Source organism: Nipponia nippon, unplaced genomic scaffold, assembly GCF_047370975.1.
Source record: "Nipponia nippon isolate SJK-2023a ecotype South Korea unplaced genomic scaffold, ASM4737097v1 scaffold_3, whole genome shotgun sequence".
In the NCBI taxonomy this organism is placed as follows: domain Eukaryota; kingdom Metazoa; phylum Chordata; class Aves; order Pelecaniformes; family Threskiornithidae; genus Nipponia; species Nipponia nippon.
Window position 1 is genome coordinate 52,993,816 of NW_028262347.1, and position 19,052 is coordinate 53,012,867.

General features: G+C 36.1%; 1 protein-coding gene across 4 annotated transcripts in view; it reads right to left on the reverse strand.

Moving 5' to 3' along the window:
• Nucleotides 1-19,052, reverse strand: part of ANKS1B (ankyrin repeat and sterile alpha motif domain containing 1B) — a 441,565-nt gene that overhangs the window by 208,436 nt on the left and 214,077 nt on the right. For all 4 annotated transcript variants that reach the window (XM_087765654.1, XM_087765653.1, XM_087765652.1 and 1 more), the window contains 2 exons: nt 16,117-16,700; nt 13,994-14,066 (listed from right to left, as the gene is read on the reverse strand). In XM_087765654.1, coding sequence (XP_087621780.1) covers nt 13,994-14,066; nt 16,117-16,700 — 657 coding nt within the window. The remainder of the gene's footprint in view (nt 1-13,993; nt 14,067-16,116; nt 16,701-19,052) is intronic.

Sequence of the window (19,052 nt, forward strand, 5' to 3'; positions counted from 1 at the left end):
GGTACAGGTTAGCTGAAAATGTACTCGTCACACTGGCTTCGCTAACGTTTTGTAACATGTTAATGATTATTTCCTATACTGCAAACAAGATCAAAACTAGACCTGGTTTAATAAACAAAACCAACGCCTACAATTATTCTCTTGAATTCTGGTCTAGAGCTGTTCAGCTACATTCCTTGCTATTTGTTGTTTGAAAACTTTCATGAACATGGAGTTTTGCTTGCATAAGTTTGAGAAGAATGTCTGGTCTCTAGATGAATGCCATATTCATATGCAAATAAGGGGATTCATGTACCAATAAGACAATTTACTCTTTGGAATTATGCTCTATAAAACATTTCAAATAGCCTACCAGAAAACAGAAGTAGCATTAAGTAACTGAGATAGTCTGTCACATCCCATAAACAGAAAAAGTCAAATTGCAGAGTTCATAAAAAATATTTATCTAAACTCATGCATGAAGTCATGAATAATAAATATACTTTAGAAATAGATACCAGAACAATTCAAAACTTTACACTAAATGCTATTATTAGCATTTAATGCAAATTCACATTAGTAATCAATAATTAACCTCAGCCATCCCAGTTTTGTAATAGTGCAATAACCTAAAATAAAGAGCTAAAGGCAGCAGTGGATAAAAGTACAAAAACAGTTCTGGGAAGTTCCTGGTGTCATCGGTTATGACGTAGGGGTGGTAAGTAGTAAATAGCAAATAATTTTTGAAGGATTTGAAGGCATTCCATATCTTCCTGAATATAGGGCACTGAAATGAGAAAATACTGATTCTAGTGTTACAATCATGAACTCAGGTTAACAGTCTGGGTTAGAAAGCAAGTGAATACACTTTAGTTAGTTCAATATTCTAAATTACTTCATTTTCTGTAGGTGGAACTAAAACTAGAAACAATTCTGTATGCTGTAAATTCTATAATAAGCCAAAGATTTTTAACTAGCATGTGATGTTCTTGTGATTACTAGAAATGTGAGCTTCCAAGGATTCATATCCATTTAAATCTAAAGACTACTAGATTAAGAAGGAAACATGAGTGAATCAACTGAACTTTCAAGAAACCGTTGGTAATTCAGTTTTAGTAGACTTAGTTCTCTATATAATTTATGAAAGATAAACTTCATCATAGTCTCACTTGCCACATCTCTAACCCCAACATATTTTGTATGAGTAATACCCATATCATCTCATACAAAAGATCACCAGAGATATTGAACAAAGTTTTAGAGATTTGCCCTTAGTAATCACTTTATGGCTTTCATACAGTCTATTTTAGAAGTTAGGAATATTCTGTTCTGTTTAAAGTATTTCCTGGCCACAGGTTGTGAAAGCATCATTTTTCATCAGATACTTTTAACTCCACTGAGGTGCTAATTCCTATTCTGCATACATTTTTAACCTGGTATTGAACTTGATTCTGCTTTAAGGAATAAATGCTGTTCAATTTAGTGACATCAATTGAATTAAATATTAATATACATCGGTGTAAATGATTATATAGTTGCAAGGTTCACATTAAACTGCAAGGAAAAAGCTGAACCTAAGCAAATGAATTCCAAAACGCTCAAGTAATCTGATCATCCTTTTCATATCATTTATCATGGCTTGAAAAAAATATCTCTTAACCTCTGGAATTACAGTAGGATGATTATGAGAGCATTATAGAATGAGGGCACCGTTAGCTTGTCACTTTTTAGGCACATCAACAAACACTCTGGCATTAACTTTGTGAAATATAACCAAACTCTCCTTGTGGAGATGACATAGATTATTTGTATTGCCCCTGAACTGTTGTGGTTCAGTGGAGAAACAGGGAAGACCTCAGTCCTACTGGAAATAACTTTGAAAAATGTTTTACTCCATTTTTATTCAAGTTCTGAAGTCTTCAGTCTACCTTTGGTGATCCTTTTATTTCCTATCTACATGGGCATAGCTCAGCAATATTCAACTCCATGGTGCAAAAAAGAGTATGTACAGCTCAGTGACTTCAGATATAGGTCTGACAGAGGAGACAATTGACCAGGAAGAGCAGATTGCAGTGTTAACATTATCATCCCCAGAAATGTTTTCAAATCCACTTAAGAATTAGGGACATTTACTACCAATAGAATCCAGGAGGTAATGTGAGTAATATTAATTTTAAGCAACTTCCACAACCAATTTATTTGAGTTCTGACTGGTTTTGTTTTTATCAGTGCAATTTTGTAAGGCTAGGCTATAGGCAGGTATATCTAAACTTTTAAAGTAAGAATAACTTTTACTCACTTAATTTGATTTTCTGTACAGTAATGTATACAGTTCTTCTTTGCATTGCCTCCAAACATGCTTAAACATCATACTATTTCACTCTCCATTTTACTACTAGTTGTCAATATTTCTGAGCTGCACACCCTTGGAAGTCAATGAAAAGGTGATTTTCTGAGTTTTGCATTCTATGCATTCATATCATTCTGCACTCTGTCTCAAAACAATTATTATGGGTGTATATGAATATGGTATAGGTCTACTTCATGCCATATGTACTTATTAACATGCATGTCATCTTTATAACTCAATATCTCTCACTCCTTCTAAAGAGAAATTATTTAATGTGAGAATATTTTAAAAATACTGAAACAAGGCTCTAACAACAGTGGTAAGTATACTATCTGAATTTTCATAGATTTGAGTACTATATTTGAACTGCACATAAATTGTTCATGTCTGTGGTCATAAAGACTTCTATTCTAACCACATTTAACAGCTGAATGTAAGGATCAGATATTAGGTTAATAACAAAATGAAAGAAGAGATGGTAGGGATTCAGTATGCATTACTCTTCTTTCTGAGATTAAGTCTTTCTGCAAATAAAAAAAAAAGTATCTTTAGGTCTGACAGATATTTTACTATATGTTCTCCAAGGAAGAATACACCTTTTGTATTAATTGTGTGAGAAAAAAAATATAAAATTTGGTTACTCAGAAATAACAGTACAACTGACCAGACTGCCAAGGTTTAACTTTTTCCAAAGGAGAAAAAAATCGGTACCAGAGTAGGGTCTGAATCTCCTATGCTGTTTCACTAAAATGTTACATCTGATGTGGAGAAATACCTCTCAAAAGCCTCAGTATATTAAGTCAGTCAAAATTACATGTTAATCCTTCAATTAAAAGAGAGTTTGTAGAATAGTCCTTTGCTCAAGCAGTTCTATTGCACAGTATCTAAATTTAGCATGACAAGATCTGATGGTCACAAGTAGACTACAAAAAAAATTGACAAGAATTAGGCTATACTTTTACTCACTAATGAATGTCAATATTCATGATATTATAGTTTCATTTTCTTACGTTTCTCTGTTTGCTGTCTATCTTCTCTATTCCTTCTAGAAGACATATACCAGAAATTTATTCAAGTCTCTGAATATAATGATTGAATTGCTTTGCAAACAGTTTTGGAAAAAGAAGCCTAATATTGAACATGAAAAGCAGGGACAGAGATAAAAGGTATATGTTGATAGGCACTTATAGAGAGAGTGGAAATGTAAAAAGAAAATGCATCAGAGTTAGAGACTACATGAGTAAATATGGTCTGATGACTTACATTTTACTGTATTTTCAGATTAGCCTGCGCCTTCATTTGTAGTAAGCTGTTTCAAAAACAGCTCTGATTAATTGTTGTATGAAGAGCATATAGCTGAATATTATGTTTATGACACTACAGGGTAAAATTGCCAATATAATAGGAATACATGAATAACAGAAAATAAAATAAATGCTTGCAGCTTTTTATATCCAACTCCCCTTGAGTTTATTATAAAACACAGCTAAAAGCTCTACAGTTATCCTGCAGTTTGCCCAGCCTTCTGTAAGGTTTGTTTTGGGATTCAATGGATCATTAAAACAGATGCATCTTTATCTCTTGTTTAGGCTTTTACAATGTAGAAGTCAACGAAACATTAATCCAATTATTTGTGATTTCTTCTGTAGAATTTATATGATCTTTGGGTAAGTTCAGTGTCATGCAATGCATTATGACTATCATGTTCTTAGTAAATAAATGCTCAAAATATTTCTTCTACATATTTTACAGTTACATGGCTTCTGTTCTCCACCATTTTATAATCTAGTTGATTACATACACTTAAATTACCATTCAAATAATTTGAAATGCAGAGATTTGTAAAAGAAATATGAAGATTGGTATGAATAATGCATGAATAGAAATGCATGTGTGAAAGCACCAGAAGAAACAGTGCTATGAAGGGTTAAAGGTATGGTCTGTATTGATAACCAAGGACACGGCTGACGGGTAAAACACTAAGGAATGTGTTTCTGTCAAGAAAAGGAGGAGTGTGCTCTGATAAAACAACAGCACAAGTATTTATCAGCAGAAGACCCTACACTACATAGGAGGACAGCAACAACATTACAGCATATTACATGTGATATTCATCTTCCTGTTATTCCAAAACGAAGACAGACTCTAGCCCTAAAATATCCAAGATAAGGAAGAAAAAACAATGAGCACCACTGAAGTAAACAAAATTTTGGATCAAAAGGACCATACAAAAGCAACTGTTGACTCCTAAAGATCTATCCAAAAACCAGTTTGCTATTGCTAATCAAAAGGAACCCAACAGATGCAATGAGAATGCAATAGTCAGCCTTCCACGTAACACACAAGTGACTATTGACAGGCAACTTGAACACACACGCATGCACACCTTGGTGCTTTTGGGTATTGAGTGTCAGAGTGAGTGACATTCGTAAGAGAACGTGAGTGACTGTAAACACTTTTGCCTGAAACAAGAATCACCTTCATCTTCCATAACATTTCGTATTGACTTTAGCTGCATGAATTCCCCCTAGCAGTTCTGCCGTTGCAACTTAAAATTCCACATTCATTTTGCAGTTGTTAATAAGATACAAGGAAGTGCAGAATCAAACCCATATGTGTGGCTCTGTTCCCTACAGTGCAGTCCTATAATTGATGGTAAAGGGTTGACAAACTTGTAGTTTAAAAATTTCAAACTGCATATGCATTTCCTATTGAGGAGGCATCAAATAGCACTGGGAGCAGAGGCCAGCTGCTGGAGCCATCTCCTCTCACTGGGTCCCTCTTCTATCAGCTACAGAGTCAGGTTCCCTCTGCCTTTTCTTTTTTTTCCTCTTTATGATGCTTCAGATATTTTGGTCCTTTTGCACAGAATATCAGCTTCAATGGGAAGGTGGGAGTTGGGAGGGAAGTGATATTATCCTTATTTTGCAGTCTGGTTGTTGTGGTTGGCTATTGCAAAATTAGAATTCTGGGCTCAAAACTGTAAGCTTAAGAGGTCTCCCACTTTGTGAGAGGGTGCATGGCTCATTTTATTAAAATCTATGAATTAAATCCACTTTATCAAAGTGCTTAGTTTAACCACACGGACATTTGAAAAGGGGAAGCAACTGCTGCAAAACACACTAAATTATAATCAAAGTATATACTTTCAAGTATATAACTTACCACTGTGAAAACTGCCTTATGCCAACATGCCTACACATATCTAATTAAAATTCTGCCTTAATTAAGTACTTATATTTTATCTGGTTTCTGCCCTTGGAGGAAGGAGGATATTAACAGCTTTGGAGGAAGACCACTTTGCCAAAACTGCAACCATATGGCAGCAAACAGAAAAGGGCCAGCCTAACAAGGCTTCATTTGTTAAAAGAAAGTTTGACGTCTTCTGAGTGAAATTTTAGCTTCTAGAGGCAGAACTATACTAGGGAAGATGAAGGCTTCATGTCTGAGTAGTGGCAGTGGAACAGATGGAAAAAGAGAGGAAACTGAGCATGTAGCTTCTGGCAGTCAAAGGTCTGCACAATTTCCATTACATGTTACAGCTGTACAGTGCATAACGTGAACTCTTACTCCTCTCATTCAGCTTTTCTGGCTGTGGCCCCACCTGATTCCATCTTTTCCTAGTCTGCTGAAGTCATGTCTTATTTACTTTCCCAACCTTTGCACTCAAACTCATGTCCCTCACAAATCTGAAAAGCAAAATTTCTTGCAATTTTCCCCAAACTGCAAAGGAGTTTGACGGAAGGATAACAATAGCCTTGGCCACGTCAGGAGAGAAGGCAAAATAAACAAAGAAAATAACTTTTGTATGGTGACAGCATACAACTTTCATCCCGATATGAAAGATCAGAGAAAGTACCCTACAAAATGTATTCTAATACAGTGCTTCATGACCTACTGTGAATCCTTGGCATTAAATTTTTACTATATGACATAGAAACGTGCATATGTAGTGGGCGCATGCAGAAGCAATAAAGTCTTGCTTGTGGAAAAAATTGATGTAAACTGGAGTTGTAGGGTTTATTCTGAAAACAGCAAACCCCACTGCAGCTCTGCTACTTTCAAACGGGATATGGCTCACATGGAGTCCACCCAGACATAGATGCCCGTGTTCCAGAGTCGTCTTGGTCTCCAAGTAGCTCTAGAGGAGCCAACTCATGGGTCTCTCTGAAGTTGTAGACATGATAATAAATACTGCTAACGTAAATATTTCAGAAGATTTGCTAGCTCCCTTGAAAGTGATTTTTTTTATATGGTATAATTCTGTTGCATACACCTCTTCCAGTAACAAGCAGCATTAATCTTTGAAAGGCACTGACTCAGGTAGCCTGAGTGAGCAAAGTTTGGAGCCTTGATATTGATATTTAGACATAGGTGCTGAATGTGATGCTAGGATTATCTCCAAGCATAGGGAAAGGCACTGTTCTCACAAAAGGTCAACAAGTAAACTTCATAAAATCCAAACTGGCTAAATGTAAGAAGAAATTTGCTTATTTCAGCTGTATGAAAAAGGCTTGCCAGTATATTATGTTCCAAGCCAAAACTGTAGATCAAGAAACTGAAGGATATTTCAGGAAACTGTACCCTGTATGCCTTTAGGTGGAAAAACAAGGGCACTCGAGGATAGGTACATGCTCAGCTGACCAAAGAAATTCTGACTGCAGTGCACTTGTATGCACACAGCAACTGGATAGTGCATTTATCGATAGCATCCAAAAAAGAATTCATGATTAGCAGAATTACAAAATTGTAAATCACTTTCCATGTGCTAGAACATATTTGACAGAAGTGGTTCTCTCAAAAGCCCAGCTCAGTCCTAAACTGATTGTAGATTATTTTGATATGGAATGACCTTCAACAATTATTTTCCTTGTCATTATTTTAATTGCTTTGACTTGAAACAATTCTTACTTTAATCATGATGATGATCTGATACCCATTACCCATGTTAAAAAAAATTATCCGTGAAGTACATTATTTCTTGATTATTCCCTTTCAAGTGACTTGCAAGTGTAAGTAAACTCTGAATCACACACCTCTGAACAGCTACTGGGCTCCAACTAACACAGAAATACTGCTATGCATGCCTTGAAAGACTTTTTTACTGTAGAAAAAAATTGTTTATAATTAGGCAAAGAAAATATGAAATTGAAGTGTTTCTTCTTTTTACCAGAGAAGTGCAGATGGCTGATATTTAAACATATTATCTTTTCTAAACCCTTTGAGAAATGTATGTTACTAATCAGTGTATCTACTATGCCAAAAAAAAGACAGCTGTTCTATTTATTAAACTACCTTGTAGACAGGTTCCATCGAAATAATGTTATCACAGTAGTCACAGAATCATTACAAAATAGACTCAAAGTGACTTAGAACAGTGGCTTAATCCATTCAGCTGACTCAAGCTAAAGTCAGTTATACCCCAACCATTATTGTTTTAATTCTGGCAAATATCCAGAAGTCTTTAAGACGCTGCTGAATGTAACAGAGGTTATAATCTCCCCAATAATCTATTTGGATGCTTCACTATATTGCCTTTATAATTTTGTCCTGGGGAGAAGAGGGGGAGATTCATTACAGCTAGTTTTAGACAGCTACCTTTGAGGAGGTCCTCTAGCTCCCTTTATAGATACTTCTAGTGCCATTTGCCATGTTTCAGACATTTAGATATGATGAATGATATCAAAGAAGTACCTGCTTATCTAACTCAGTATTAGTAGCTCAGACATACTCAATGCAGTCTACACTGCAGCAGTCTGAATTTAGACATTAAGAATAAGATTTACCTGTCTGACCTACCATTATTTTCATCAAGCCCACGTTTCCTTAATTTGCTTACAAGAAAAACACATGAGACAATGTCAAAACCTTAACTGAAGTCCAAATACTGGGCATCTACTGCTCTTTCCTTACCTACAAAATCTGGTATCTGCTCCTCGCAGGGAATTAGATTGCTTTAATAGGTTTGCCTTTGGCAAATCCATGTTGTCTCTTATTTCTTTGCTATTTTCTAGCTGCTTTAAGTAGTTTATCTGTTCACCGACTTTTTCTATGAATTGAAAATAATTCCCCACATTCTCCTTCCCCTTTTAAAGGTAAGTTCTACATCATTCTCTTTTAGTCTGTTGGTACCCCCATTCATCCTCCAAAAATTCTCACAGAAACCCACTAACAGGTCTACATTTTTCAGACAGCTAGGTAACACAAAATGAAGTTAATTAAATAAATTTTAAGATACCTAACCTATATAACCTGTTCTTTCCTTATCTACAGTTGAGGTTCTAGTCCTAGCATTAGCTGCGCGTGTCATATGCTCACCAATGACCTTTTCAGTAAATGTGTGATAAAAAGTCATTGTACGTTTTTGCCTTCTCTGCACCTACTATGAGCAGCTTTTCCTTTCCTGCCGTACCTCTCTTACATGCCAAAGATTTCTTTTTCTTCTTCTCCTTATTAATGTACTAATATAATTACTTTACATTAATCTTCATTTCTCTTGCTAGTTGCATCTCACTGAGTGCTCTGGTACTTCTGACTTGTCTCTACATCCATGTGTTATTCTACCATGCTTAGTAAATAGAGAAATTTTTCTCATTATGCCTAAGGTGAAAGAACAGATGACAATTTAGCCAAGCTGGTCTTTTACACTTTCTTTTCTTCACATTGGTGAAGTTTGTACTATAGTCTTTAGTAGCGTTCTGTTGAAGAACCCACAGATTTCTCTTTAACTTGCACCCTAGATATTTTTTTTTAAATAAATTCTCTGAATTTATTGACATCTACCTTCTTGAGACTTTTTTTTCCTGGGCAGTTTATCAATGTAATTTCTTTCCCAACAAGTGCTGTGGTAACTAAAATCTCCCATTACTATCAAGTCCAATGGCTTTGGATATGTACCAAGAATAACCATGTTCTTTTCTACTTTCCTGGATACCAACAGATATTTAACAGCTCTAACTAATCCTGTTTTCGAGATCTCAAAGCAACCATCGTATTTTTTGAAATACAAGCCAACATTTCCTCTCTTCTTTCCTTCTTACTGAAGAAGTTATATCCTCCACGTGACTGGACTACTAGTGTAATATATATGATAAATTCTCAACAATGCCAATTTTTTCATAACCTTCAATTAACTCTTGTCTATTCCTCATTAATTCTTCTGTTAATTCTTCTCTGTTCCTCCTTCTTTTACCATTAGTATACAAACAGCAAAGATACCTGACAAACTGACCCATGACTCTCTGTCTAGTCACTTTAATCCTGTTTTAAATAATCCTATCTTTCTCAGGGGTTAGACATACTCCAACTTGCATTATTTAAGATGAAGATTTTTGTCCTTGCCACATGATTCGTGATTTAAAGTTCTCTTCTCTCAGAATAGAAGTCAAGTAGTTATATTTAGGGTCTATCTGACTGATGCTTGACTTGGACGTGAGAGGAGAGACAATAAGATCTCTTGAATCTTCAACCTCTTTATCCACTGCCACAGAGCCTTATAAGCACTTTTTATTTGCTTAGGATCATTCTTGGCAGTATTATTAGTGTTCTTTATCATATGCTAGTGATTGGTAGAATCCTTTGCAAGTTGGCAAATTTGGACTCTTGTGAAGAAACACACCAGCCATAATGTAAGTGCCAAGTGATGCAGATGTCTCCACACTACCTTGAGCAGAAGGTCACTAGCCAGCACCATCTTTTATTTCCTCTTGGTAACAGAGATTTTGTACTCCTTGGGGTAATGGTTTTTGTTGTTATCATTGAGATTAGTTCTTACTTGCTCCTTGGTCAGCACTCCTGCTTTTGATTTCAGTGGTAAGGTATTCAGTTGTTGAATGCTACATGCCCTCAGAGGACATCGGCAGCCATCTTCCTCTCTGTAGTTTCAAGTTTACACCTCCAGTACTGGTACTGCTACCAAACTGAAAGTTCTGCTTTAAATTTTTTTGTTTCCAAATGCATGTTGTGCATTAAGTCCTGATGACCGTACTCAGCCAGTTTTGATTCCCTCCTTTCAGTGCTCCTTGAATTGCTTGAGAGATTCCCCTGAAGATCTAAAAGAAGTCTTTCCAGATTTCACCAGTGTTGTGGTTTAACCCCAGCCAGCAACTAAGAACCACACAACTGATAGCCCACTCCCCCCGGTGGAATGGGGGAGAGAATCAGAAGGGCAAAAGTAAGAAAACTCATGGGTTGAGATAAAGACAGTTTAACAAGTAAAGCAAAAGCCGCGCGCACAAGCAAAGCAAAGCACAGAATTCATTCACTACTTCCCATGGGCAGGCAGGTGTTCAGCCATCTCCAGGAAAGCAGGGCTCCATCACGGGTAACGGTTACTTGGGAAGACAAACGCCATCACTCCCAACGTTCCCCCCTTTCCTCTTCTTCCCCCAGCTTTATATGCAGAGCATGATGTCATATGATATGGAATAACCCTTTGGCCAGTCTGGGTCAGCTGTCCTGGCTGTGCTCCCTCCCAGCTTCTTGTGCACCTGGCAGAGCACGAGAAGCTGGAAAGTCCTTGACTAGTGTAAACTCTACTCAGCAAGAACCAAAACATCAGTGTGTTATCAACATTATTCTCATCCTAAATCCAAAACACAGCACTATACCAGATACTAAGAAGAAAATTAACTCTATACCAGCTGAAAACAGGACAACCAGTAGGAAAATATAGGCCAAAGTTCCTGTAAATCCATTCAAGGATTTCATCACAAGATGTCATCATTGTCTAATTTTAAATATAGCTATTGAATTATCAGTGTATAACATATTTCTTCTGAAATATTTTTCACTGAGAATGAGCTATTATGTAGTATAAAAAGCTCTTCATGCCTGGTAGATTAAGAATATTTGTGCTTGACTTTAATATATTTTTGTTTTTACTAACAATTCACTGTTAAACACTGAAGTATAATATGAAGTATAGGACTGAATAAATACTAAAATGAAGGATTACATCTCAAGCTACATTTGCTCTTCAGTATTATTAGAAATTTTACTGTTTGCTAAAAAGTTATTAGACAACAAAAGGGAAATTTCCTGAACATAGTGCTCAATAATCTAGATGCTTTCAGTTCAACACTAAGAGAAATCTCTTTGACTTGTACACTCTGAACATTAAATACATTATTTTTAATCTCTACTGGATAAACTTTTTTACACATACAGAATCATAGAATAGTTTGGGTTGGAAGGGACCTTTAAAGGTCATCTGGTCCATCCTCCCTGCAATGAGCAGGGACATCTTCAACTAGATCAGGTTGCTCAGAGCCCTGTCCAACCTGGCCTTAAATACTTCCAGGGATGAGGCATTTACCACCTCTCTGGACAACTTGTTCCAGTGTTTCACCACCCTCATTGTAAAAAATTTCTTCCTTATATGTAGTCTGAATCTACCCTCTTTTAGTTTAAAACCATTACCCCTTGTCCTATCACAACAGGCCCTCCTAAAAAGTCTGTTTCCATCTTTCCTATAAGCCCCCTGTAAGTACTGAAAGGCCGCAATGTGTCCCCGCAGCCTTCTCTTCTCCAGGCTGAACAACCCCAGCTCTTTCAGCCTTTCCTCATAGCAGAGGTGCTCCATCCCTCTGATCATTTTTGTGGCCCTCCTCTGCACCCTCTCCAACAGGTCCATGTCCTTCTTATGTTGGAGGCCCCAGAGCTGAACGCAGTACTCCAGGTGGAGTCTCACTAGAGCCGAGTAGAGGGGCAGAATCACCTCCCTCGACCTGCTGGCCAGACGTCTTTGGATGCAGCCCAGGATACAGTTGGTCTTCTGGGCTGCGAGAGCACATTGCTGGCTCATGTCCAGCTTTTCATCTATCAGTACCCCCAAGTCCTTCTCGGCAGGGCTGTACTCAATCCCTTCATATAGAGGATATATAAATAAAGGAATGAAAAGTGGAAAACATACATGTGAAGCTGCATATAGCTAGCTCTATAACAGAAAGAAATGTCTTTATTGCAGTCTGCATGTACAGCAGTATTGATTAAATTTAAGAAAAGTAGTTGTGTTTTGATTAACAGTACATAACTTGATTTCTTCATTAAGAGCAAAAGCAGATTATCATTCTAAACTAGCTAAAGACATTAAGGAGTTGACGGAAAAGATGTTGATTTGCAGGAAGCTGCACACCGACTAGAAAAAAAGTTGGGACTCAGAGTCCCCTCTGGGAAAAGATGAACTGAAAAAAAGAATAGATCTCCTGCCAACTGAAAGAGCTGAAGAACCAAATGCCACATTTGAATGCCAAGAAAAATAAGGCATGCAGTAGAAGCCACAAAATGGCTGATGACAAGAATTGTGAGATATTTTCTGATCTTAAAAGAATAAAGTAGAAAAAGAAAAGCAGTGGTCAGTCATAGGAAGGGACAGAGTAGTACTTACACATCACTAAGTTCTGCAAATTTGCATACGCATGCTGTTGCTTTTGTCACCTTTTCATAGCTTTTACTTGCTGTGCAACTTCTTAACGGATGCCTGATTTTGCATTTGGTGCCTGTGTACTACCATGATAGAAAATAATAAACAGCAAATCCTGAATTACTTATAATATCTTCAGAAATTATTAACTATCTCCTAACCTGGAGTTTCTCTATGAATAATTCTCCCTTCCAACACTGCAAGTTTCAGGAAGAAAAAATAGCCTGCCAGGACAACATGCCTAGCACTTTTCATTATATTGCCCCTTACTCTTTTAGAAAAAAAATAATCTGAATTTGCTTGTTTTATCTGCAATTATATTTGTATTCAAATCAGTTATTTTCTCTTCTTCCTAGATTCTCTTCTCACTGTCCAGCGACTGTTAAAATAGCTGTGTCAACTCTATTTAGTTAGTAATACACAGTTCTGTCCTGTACAGATATAATGCTCCATTAAACGGACAGTTGTCAAAATACTTATTTTTTAAATTTAAAACAACAAGGTACATAGTCTCCTGTCCAATATGTAAACCCAAGTAATTGCACACAATTGCTAGCAGGGATGCACCAGTACAGGTGAGTTAACATAGCTTTGCCTCAAGACCAAATTATTCAGAGATACAAGTCAGTTCTCTTTCCATGAATTAGGAAGAAGACATAGTAAAATACTTTAAAAATTCTTATCAGCACAGTTGCATGGGTTTATGCTGACAGACCAACAGGCTAGTCATGACTTAAGAGTTCCTAGAATTCACCATGGTAGGGAAGGTTTGCAAATTTTACTGTCATTGCTAACACCAGTCACTGGCTGTCAGCAACATTTTCAGCCCTGTGCCAAATATTTGCTCGAAGCAGCATTAGATAATATAATTCTTTAAAAAGTGTCAACAGCTATTGGATTATATATACTCAGGGTCCCATCATTCCAAACAAAAACTCAGCTGAAAAAGATTGGAAAATATCCCCCTAGTAGAAAGGCTTCAATATGAAGACATTAATGGAATATTTTTTCTGGTAAAATTTCAAAACAACATTCATGACTCCAATATTCTATTTAAAGTAACAGCTCCAGGATACTGGGCCTAATGCATCTCTAAGAGTAAACAACATTGATTCTGTTCACGGTTATTCAAATACCTACAAATTATTTCAACACAGTGGGTTACTTAGCAATCTCTTATCCACAGTTTCCCTATAGACAGTTAAGTCAAAATTAAACAATAGTTAGTTGCTTTTCCTTACTTGTAGTGTGATCATTCATCTCCCCCAGTCCAGTATTAATTCCAGCATCTATTGAACTCATGATTTTATCAATCTACAAAAGAGAGAACAGATGGGCCCCATCTTTGTTATTTTATTTTAGTTTTTCATGCATAAATTTATGGCGTTATTACTCTCATTAGGAAAACAACAATCAAGATTGCAAAGTGCAAAAATCAAAGGTAGACAACTTATTTCTCCGCTTTGATTTTTATTTTATAACATTTGTACACTAGCAAAAGCTAAAGCTTGAGACTGGTATTTCTTTTTCTACAGTACAGTTCCTTTCATACTGACGACTCTGGTCATCTAGGTATATCTCATTCTTTGAAACTACTTTGTCATATTTCAGTATACAAATACAAAGGAGAAAAATGCATATATTAAAGTATATGATGGAATAGATTTTAATTTTATAGGCTCGTTTTGATAACTGTGAACCACTAGAGCTTTATTTAAGCAGTAATATTAATGCATAAGAATATTGCTTTGTGGGTTATAAAGTACTAAAGCAATTGTCCAATTAAGATTTCCAGAGAATTTCCTAGCTCCCTTTTTTCCATCTGCCCAAAGGCCAGTGATAGCTGTGTATCCACGTACTGCAGAATGATATTGTTTGTGAAACAGCACTACATTGATCCCAAAACTCATTTGTCCATTTCTGAATTACATTGAACTTACTATATCACAACTATTAATTATACCTATTTTATTTTCCATAAGAACAGGACAAAACAAAAAGTGAATCAAAAGGCTGGTGCTGTCTAAGAAGGCAGACACAGAGAACCACGTTTTACTGAGCTTAATATTAGGACTACGAGGAAAACCGTCTCCTTTTAAAACCTACGTATTAGTCACTGGTGACAGGAGAAAATCTGGGAATTTTGTCAGAACTTGCAGATTTAGAATTCACACCTGGGTTTTTTTTTTTTTTTTTTTTTTTTTTTTTTTTTTTTTAAATCAACTACATTTTTCTTACTCTTAAGAACAATCAAACCTTGATGTCCCCCTAAAAAGGCAAACTTGGACCTGACTTGTTTCAGGATTTCATAACAATGTATCCAAGTTATTAAGATCAGAACCTGATCCTAAGTACTCTTCCACTGAGAAAGTATCTCCTTTACAACAAAAACTACCTTCAGATGCCCTATCAAATCAGACATTTAGGTGAGCTGGAAACCTTTTTCTAGAAAAATAATCAATCACACAAACAGGCTCTGGGTTCTTTCTGAAATAAAATGGCATTCTGGAGATATATACATTTCCCCATAGCAGTCATTTTAAAGAGAAATGCTTGCTTCTCTGTAATAGCAGTAAAGATCTAAACATTTCCCATTCTTAATTTACCTCTGTAAGATGGGAACTTTTGTGTCTATGAAGAATCATTTACCTTCTTGAAATTTAGTACAGGAGAAAAAAAGAATTAAAAACAAGGTGTCTAAAAATTATTTTAAATCTAGTTCTAAAACTAAAATGAAGTCTCTTGTATGAGCAAGCATGTGAACTACAACCTCAGTGTGGACATTTCCTTTAATAGTTCCAAATTCATTGTAGCTATAAGTGTATTCCCACTTTACACAAGAGTCAGGTATATGCCAAGCATTCTATACACAGGCTACATACCAGTTAGAGGATATGTTATATAGGGAGGGTTTGTAGATGCACAATCAATCCAAAAATCTTAGACTCTCCATTCCTGCCATATTCTCTTGTCTCTTGCTGACAGGCATTGCCATGGTGGGAAATAATTAACAAATATGTAAATAATGGGCATAGCTACAAAGAATTTTACCAATTTTATTAGTGTCAGTGGTGAGGGCTTTAGAAGAAAACAATTTCAATGTCACAACAAATTGTAGAATTACTTTTGGTTAACTTCATTCACTAGTGAAACAATAGACTTCATTAAGCGTGCAGCGTTTGGAATAGAAATGCATTGCATTTTGTACCAGCTGTCAAACTACCATGCGTGACACTATGACACACTCTTTGAGGATTTGCAGTGTGCAAGATTCACTTTTTATTTCATCTCTGAAGCTGAAAACAATAACAGCATTTTCACAATACCATATATTTGCTTGTGCTTAAAAATGAACATAACTTACTTCTTCCCATTCTGATGTGAAGGAAGGTGTTCTCTCCGAATTCCCTTTGGAGCACTGTTGGTTTGGTGTGGGTTCACTCCAGTTGCTTCTTGCTTTTTTGTCATTTGGTGGATGGGTGATAAGATTAGAATCAGATTTTGAAACATTTTTGCACAAATGCATTTCAAGCAAAGTCTTTGGTAAGGATCGTATTCTCCCAAGTGTGCATGCTCGCTCCACAAATCCCCCAGTAGTAATAACCCACTGTTCACTTATCCTTGCTGATGTGCCAACCAATGTATGATTTTCTACTGGTTTAGTTTTAGTATGAAATATGGTTCTGTTTACAACTGGTGGCTTTTTTTTCTTAACAGGAGGATCAGCGTTGCTTTCTTTCCGTAGCTGTATCTGCTGCACGGTGCTCTTGCTCAAAATGCTTTTCTCTAGTGGACCACTGCATTGGTTTGCTTTGCTGTAGAGCTGGAGTGGATTATCAGGTGGGTCACATGCAGGTGATGATCCATGAAGCAAACCTGCAAACTGTTCAGCAGGGTGTCCTTCAGGAAGCTCACTTTCAGTGGATGTTTCTCCCTGGCAAGGACGCTCTGAAATGAGAGAGTACCTTGTAAAAAAACAGGGTGATAAAATACTGCAAACAACAAAACCCTTACCCTCCACAAAATGACTTTTGTATGCTGTTTGGTTCTTTCTTATGTACAGAAACAAAAGATACTTATGCCATGAATTGATTTATTATTCTCTTAAAAAACAATTCTTTCCTTAAACTTGAAAATTTTATCCTGACTGGTTGAAAAATCGCCCAAACCACTCAGTGCTACACATACATTCCAGGAAAAAACAAATTTATAAAATAAAATAGGTCATTCCTATTCCATCAACTTGATGGTGTCTCTTTTAATTTGTTATTGAGTTGAAATATGTACAAATTATACAGTTTAGTATGATGAATTAGCTAGTTACTTTATAGGTAGTAAAATACATGAAGAACCAGTATTGTCAGGAGTATTGTTAGTAATTTTTCTTTTTATAGTCATTGTAATAATAATGAATTTACACTATGATGCCTTTTTACTGACAGTCTCTAAAGAATAGATCTGAGTGTTGTTTTTATTTCTGGGAACTTCTGAGAATAGATTCAGAGCAACAGTAACCATTGGAAAAAAAAGAATAGGAAATCAAGTCTTTTTGAAATAACGTTTACATGCAATTTAGCACACACACAAAAAAAGGAACTACAGAAAAAAATGCACTTTTTGGCACAGTTCAGAGTGGATTATTAAAAATTTATAGCTCTTTTTATACCTGTTTCTGTAAGGACCAGGAGAGGAAAAAAAAAAGATATACTTTTTTCTACCTGTGCTGCCTCATTTAAAGTGTTGGTGTGGATAACATCACTCTATCCACATGGCATTAATTTTGCATATTCTACTCAGAATAACTGTATCCCCACTAACAGTTACATCTCTATAACTACTTCATTAAAGATAAATACATTCATCTCATTCCTGCTAGAAGTTGTATGTTCATATGTAGACTCAAACTGCAGGACTGTATGCACAGCACTAGCTACCAGAAGTAATCAAGCATAGTGAGTGTCATGTCATAATTTTCAAAGAAATTGAACAGTTTCCTCCTATTTGCTAAAATATCTGCTTGTAATAAAACCCCAAAAATCTCAAAATATCAATTCTAAAAGGAGGCAGTATTTCATTGTATGAATGACAGAAGATTTTGGTGTGTACTTCAAAACACCATCAGCTCTTTCACTAATCAGCAGCTTAAAAGTGTAAAATTACATGATTTTCTCATTTGTTAAAATACCAGGATAAAATTCTAATCAAGATTAAGAGTACAACCTAAGAAAGTCTACTTTTCTTCTTTGGGAAACAACTGACTAGAGTATACACTTAAGAAATTTTGCAACTGCAAAGATGTGGGGTGTTAGGGTGAAAGGTTGAATGTGGGACATGACAGAGCTTAAGGAATCAATAATGCCAGAGAAGTCGGTTTGGGAGGAAAAAGCAGGGGAAAAGAAGGACATGGGACATTCTCACTTTCTTTGATTTCTGAAAGTTGCTGAATTAACTGTATGTCTACAATTTTTAAGATGAACTTAAAATGAAAAATAAATAATTATGCAAATAATGTTTGACTTTGGTGTTTTTCCCTTACATGAAAAACTCAGTAGCCGGGATTCAGCTCCAGATTAAGGCATCTCATTTTACATATCTACATAGGTAAGAAGTATGTAAGCTCCCACCATAGTCAGAGATCAGGTTGATAAAGTCAATGGATCCTAGAGAGTGATGCCACTCACTGTACGTTGTGGCTGGTCAGCTCAATCACTCCCTGTACTCTGTTAACTGTATTGACTAGACTGCCAATGACTACAATGGGAGATGGCATCCAGTTTGCATTCAGGTACCTACATTTAGATATCTTAATCATGAACTGAATTCTATTCTGCTGTTCCAGAGATTACTTTTAGCAGTTGTCTGTTGAACTTACTTAAGAGATAAATGTTTTTGTCAGGACAAAGGAAGAAAGAAGACTAAATCAGGAAAAATAAAAGCTTACAGACACCTGGATTGCAAGGATTTCACTAATGTCTACATTACCTTCACTAATATCTTTGCTACATCTATACTACTAAATAAAACTTTTCTTTGATACCTTTTGCTTTAACTAAGAGCTTTGTTAATTATATGACAAAGGAAGCAAAGATCTCATAGCTATGGCTTTTTCACCACATGCTTTTGAGCAATGCAAACCACATCTATATTAGGCAATGAAAAAGCCTGGGGTTGTCAGGAAAAAAATACTACACGGTCATGATAAAGGTTAAGAAGCAAGCAGTGTTGCATGCTGCACTGCAGCCCTAGAACAGGCTATCCAGAGAGTTGGCATCTCCATCCTTGGAGGTTTTCAAGACCTGG